The sequence below is a fragment of the Manduca sexta genome, chromosome 16 (assembly GCF_014839805.1).
Source record: "Manduca sexta isolate Smith_Timp_Sample1 chromosome 16, JHU_Msex_v1.0, whole genome shotgun sequence".
NCBI lineage: Eukaryota > Metazoa > Arthropoda > Insecta > Lepidoptera > Sphingidae > Manduca > Manduca sexta.
The window spans coordinates 9355870-9362028 of record NC_051130.1 but is presented as its reverse complement, the minus strand read 5'-3'; the positions used below and the strand labels follow the sequence as shown (position 1 = coordinate 9362028).

Below are 6159 nucleotides of genomic sequence, written 5' to 3'. Positions count from 1 at the left end.
AACGTGTGTAATGTTGTTTTTATGGCTTTGTCTACCGAATTCCTCACCTTACCAGTCTAGTTCTTGCTAAAAGTAACCGTTAACTGAGTGAAAGTTATAAAATATGCTGTTAGAATTAGTAATTTATTGATGGTTAAACAAAACAGATTTCAAATTTGACTTAATTTCCGAACGTTTATGTGCTCGCGTGACATTTTATTTTTGACGTATCTACACATGGTTTCTGTCAAAATGTGTCAAATTCCCGTTTTTTTCTTAGAATTTTAGGTTCCTGTTAAAATAAGTTTTTGAAATTACATAAAACTTTTGATAAATTAAATGAATTGCAGTAATTATTTCTCGGGTTCCCAAATAAAACGTTAGCCATGTTAATTACTTAGCTAATGCTGATTGATACACCATTAGACATAAATATCGTGTTATTGGCGGTACGCGTAAGAGCGAAAGAAAGCTGGTTATTGTTATTAGGTCAATGGTGTGCGGTACGCTAGTGCCGGTAGTGTGGTGACGTCGGCAGACGAGGCGCGGGCGGCCGTACGCAGCCGAGAATCAGTTAGCGCCGGTAGCATCGCCCGGCGGACACGTTCTATGTACTTAAATTACTTTCGTGAAAGTAAGTGTACGTTGGAAAAATGGGCGCCAAAGTCGAGAATGTGGGGATCCTTGCCATGGAACTGTATTTCCCGTCGCAATACGTTGATCAGATCGAGTTAGAGAAGTTCGACGAAGTGTCTACCGGGAAGTACACCATCGGCCTCGGACAGAGCAAAATGGGCTTCTGCTCGGACCGGGAGGACATAAACTCCATCTGCCTCACCGCGCTGCACCGACTCATAGAGAAGAACAATATCAATTTGCATGACATAGGTCGTTTGGAGGTTGGTACTGAAACCATTATAGATAAAAGTAAAAGTGTCAAGACATTCCTCATGACATTATTCGCCAAAGAGGGTGCCACAGACATTGAGGGCATTGATAGTACAAATGCATGTTATGGTGGCACTGCTGCTCTATTCAATGCTGTCAACTGGGTGGAGTCTTCATCTTGGGATGGAAGGAAGGCGATAGTAGTGGCTGGCGATATTGCTGTTTATGGTAAAGGTCCTGCTAGGCCTACTGGAGGTGCTGGTGCAGTGGCTATGCTAATAGGACCTGATGCACCACTAGTGTTGGATCGTGGAGTCCGTGCATCATACATGACACATGCCTATGATTTCTATAAACCAGACTTGGCATCTGAGTTCCCTTACGTAGACGGAAAGCTTTCAATCCAATGCTACCTCAACGCTTTAGATAATTGTTACAATTTATTTTGTAAGAAAATGAGAAAGACAGATCCTAGCTTCAAAGGCCTACTGAGCTTAGATGGCATGTTATTCCATTCACCGTATTGCAAACTTGTGCAGAAATCATTAGCTAGACTATGTTTTAATGATTTCTTGAATGCTGCGCCTGAGGAGAGGGAAGCACAGTTTCCAGGCTTGTCCCAGTTCAGTGAACGGTGTTTGCAAGACACATATTTCGATCGAGAAGTTGAGAAGGCGTTCATGACTTACAGCCAAGAATTATTTGAAGAGAAGACAAAGCCTGGTCTTCACATAGCTCGGAATGTTGGCAATATGTACACACCGTCTTTGTATGGAGGCCTAGTTTCTTACCTCATTAGCAAGTCACCTGATCAGCTCATCGGAAAGAAATTTGCATTATTCTCTTATGGATCCGGTCTGGCATCAACAATGTATTCTATCAATATTTGTAGTGATATGAGTGCTGGCTCAAAGTTAGAAAAATTGATTAATTCCCTACATGATACGGTATCTTTGCTAGACAAAAGAGAAGCTGTGGAGCCTGTAAAGTTTTCTGACATCATGGATATAAGAACAATGAACTACCATACAGCTCCTTATGAACCCTCAGGGTCCATAGACATCCTATTCCCAGGCACATATTACCTTGTCAAAATTGATGAATTAAGAAGACGCACCTATGATAGGAAACTTTAAATTTACATTAATTTAGCATAATTTTGGTTGTTGTGGTGCAGGAGTTGTTAGTTAATAATTGGTTTCATAATTAAATTTATCATTAGTAAGATTGTTTTGTATTAATTACATTGGTTCAAAGTTTATGTTTGTTATCTATTAGAAAACATCTACATTTATTGCTTCGTAAGTTATAGACGTCTGCAATTATATTAGATAACATTCTAATTAGTTTAACACTAAAGTGTATGTTAAGGCACATTTGTTTTGCACACACATCAGTAACTATGTCTCTTCAATATTCACTACAAAATTTGTTATTTTTATATCTAGTCAGATTAAATAATTATCTGAGTGATAATCTCAAAACGCAAGCTAGTAAAAACCTATCAAGGCTAAGCAAACTCTTAAATGTATACAACATATTTATTACAAAACTTGATATAAGTAAATAATTTGCTAAATGCTATATCCAAACCTATGTATCAGTATTTATGTCAATTAAAGAGCTGTATGGTCCCTGAAAATTCCATTTTTGATAATAAAATTTACATATAATGTAGTCAATGTTTATATTTCAAATAAGTAATGAATTGTGCTATCGGTACTTGTATTTTAAAAGTCATTCATTACATTTGCTAAAATTATAACGTTCTTTATTCTAAAATTATAAAGTAGACCATTTTTATGTTATTCATTAATAAATTATATGAAATCTATTGTTTCTGCCTTATTACACCTAGATATGTAAACAATGTTTGAAGGACGCAATGCCAAACTGCAATTCAGTTTATTAATACTTTTTATTTGGAGAAAAACTTTAGTGTAGTTTAGGATTAAAATTTATACGCGTGGAAATAGTTGCATTGTTTGCAAATTCTATTGATACTTAAATATTATAATATAATGGCCACATGCTGATGTACTGCAGTTTGGTGGCCTGCAGTTCTGAGGTAAATTTGGGTCCTCGTCGAATTAATCGATTTGCTTAAAAATGCTAGTCTCGTTATGATCTTTAACTTTATATTGTTGTGAATATGGTTTTAAACTTTAACAAAGATAAATAGATTAGAAATATTTTTATTTTAAGGCTCTTACCAAACGGCCTTGAGCATTCATTCCATACATTTATGAGGCGTATGAGTTACGGGTGGGAATTTACGACGATTAAGGAGAAATATCTTTAAAAAAAAGTCTGTCTATTTGAAAACTTTAACTATAAATATGTTCTTTATTAACTTGTCTATCTAACAATGTTGGTGATTAATTAAAATAACTTATACTTTTGGAGGAGAAACACGGAATCAACAATTTTAGAGATATTTTCATAATAAAATAATGAAACGTTATGAACATAATAAAAAAAATAAACAACTATTGTAAAGATAACATATTGTATAATTATGACGTTCATTTTTTTTCTATATTATAAATTTCGAATAGTTAGCTTCTAAAAATACGGTTAGCGCGCTGTTTTCTGAGGGCACCGCCTTAATAAAAGAATCTTTGTTTGCATCTTCACACACGGAACACCGCTGTTCCATACTTCCGTCATTGAGGTGCCCTCTACCTGCATTTAAAACAATAAAAGATCTGCTGGGAATTATTATATTGTAAACATTAATTACATTGTCTTAAATTAGGTTTCTGATTGTCACATGCGTGCAACGTTGCTTGCGTACGTATAATCATCATAAATGTTGTGGACCACCCATTGTAATTATCTGATATGGCATGGTCATTGTCTATCAGGATTTAGTATCTATTAATCACCAATGCTCACCAGGTGATCGGTCATTCATTAACTGGAAAATACCTGGCATTGGACAGATGATCACTTATATATATCAATAACTGACTTCGTATGGACTGTCTTTGTTTTAGAATTCTGCAAAATGTTATATAAGGTTAGCTTACCAGACATTTATACTCAGGACCGGCTTTACATATTCAGGTGCTCCGGGCGAAAAAAAATTATCCCCTCTTTTTTCTGGTAACTTTTGTCCCATGCTCGAAGCGCCCTCTTAGAGTCTTTTGGGTGTCTTTTTCTAGAACCTGGCGCATTACCCAACCGCCTAGCCCACTCCACCCTGAAGACGCTAAGAGCATCGCGAGCACCTAGAAGTCTTTGCCACCAAAGGTCTTTGCGCAAGAATTGGCTGCTTCCTTCGCCCTATGGACGGGCCGGCCCTGTTTAATCTTAATCTAAATTATGGAACCACATTTCATTTTATTTTTTGTGAATGGGTTGGCAAAATATTAAGACGGACCTATTAGGTAATTCCTTCCATCCTACGTAGTTTGTGCAAAGACTATAATATAAACTTACTATATAAGACCAATGTGTTATACATCCAGGAAGATGGTAGAAAATAGGTATGATTGTCTCGACTTTTGAGAGACGCAATGTCTTTTTCGACGTAATACATTATGTACCGTATGTGTTGTGTTCGCATTACCACGATAAAATGTTGTTCGAGCTGATAAATTGCTACGAGTATTCTTACGTTATCCAAATATGTAAATTAATAGTGAGGTAGCATACAGAAATCATTTTTAATATATTCACTTCTAGCCGACTTTTATTTATGTCTTGCACTTTGTACCTACTTCAAGTTATGTAAATTTTATTTAAGTGTTTACCTAGTGGAAGGATGTTCATGACCCGACGTAATGATCTTTAAGCAAATATGGACTTCCATGTATGTTTCTAGGTAGGTGTGAAGTTTTTCGTATGACTTTTCGACTCTATTAACACATATGTGATAATTAGTTCGAAACCAATAATGGAGAATTAAATAAAATCTCTTGTAAAAGCATATGAAATTTACATCGATTAAAAGCAATCAAGACATCGTTTGCTGATGATTAATTAATTTAAAAAATTTAAGTAAATCATTTATGGAATAACTAATAAGGCTTATAAGCAGCCTTGTTTAAGGCTTCTTCGTTTATTTTATATATAGCCTAGCTAGTACTTAATTACGAATAGAATTGTTTAATAAGTGGTTTTGAGGACTTTCATTGCATTTTGTCACCTCTTATTAAATACTTATACAATACCTACGTCGTACTGTACACGTAACACTATAAACTTATATGATTCCACGACCGTTACAAAATTATAAAAATATATAATATTTAATTAGGCACTTGTTTCGATCATTAAATAATAGTGGAAAAGGCAATAGACTGATGTCTAACTAATTAATGACGTAATGATGTTATTATCTGTGAGATGCGATTTTTCCTTTATAATGTTTGACAATATGTTGTGAATTATGATGCTAGCAGCAATATACTCAACAAAGTGCAAATTTGCTATATACATATAGGTAGGTATTTATCTCAGAGCATTGATTCCCAAAGTTGTTTACCAGTTCCACCGGAACCAGCAAAACTTTGTATGTGTACCTATAACCGGGTCTATGAGAAAAATAAGTTTGGGAATCTCTGATTTACAGTCTAATTCCTTACCCTAGTCCTTAAAAATGCTATAAATTACTGCTTACCTTTTCAATGTACTAATTTACTACCTTTTTATAAGTACTTACCTACATCAATGTAGGTGTTAATCATTATTAGACATCGGAGTATAATACATCAATACATGCGCGCTAAAAAGGGCCAAATATGCCGTAAAATAGACTATAAAATTATTAGGTATTATTATAATTTACGTTTATGTTCACAATTACTAATTATAATTCTTATAATAACATAAAATTACATAATTTTATAGCTTTTCTAGAACAAAGTCCGCAGTAATTACGGTAAATGTCAATGGCTAAAGAGGCAAAGTATGGCCGTTGAAGTTAATAAATGGTTTAATATTTTTATTTCTTCAAGATCAAGATTTTAATTTGCCATGGACAGTTTTCTATAGTGTACTCGGAAGTACGTAATTCTGTTCAATTTATTTTTACGCATTTAACTGCCGAAATATGCACAATCAAGGAAGTACTGAAATAAGCAATAACGCTATAAATATAATGTGTTATGCATTTGCATATGCAAACATAGAGATACATGTTATCCGATGTGTAATCATTAAGTTTTAATGATTATTAGTTTTAATGATTAGATATAGGATTATATAATATTAGGACAAAATTATCTACGGATTTTTAACATTAAATCTGAAAAATACAAAATAAAATAAGTAGATACATTTAGA

At 34.2% G+C, this 6159-nt stretch overlaps 1 protein-coding gene across 1 annotated transcript; it reads left to right on the top strand.

Moving 5' to 3' along the window:
• The first annotated feature begins 198 nt into the window (after positions 1-198).
• LOC115448864 (hydroxymethylglutaryl-CoA synthase 1) lies at positions 199-2701 on the top strand. Its single transcript, XM_030176445.2, has one exon. It carries the CDS (start codon positions 633-635, stop codon positions 2001-2003), a length of 1371 nt encoding a protein of 456 aa, XP_030032305.1. The 5' UTR covers positions 199-632; the 3' UTR covers positions 2004-2701.
• The last annotated feature ends 3458 nt before the right edge of the window (positions 2702-6159 follow it).

Bases quoted from the DNA above. Each gene is read 5' to 3' on its own strand.
- LOC115448864 (XM_030176445.2), top strand. From the start codon at position 633: ATGGGCGCCAAAGTCGAGAATGTGGGGATCCTTGCCATGGAACTGTAT.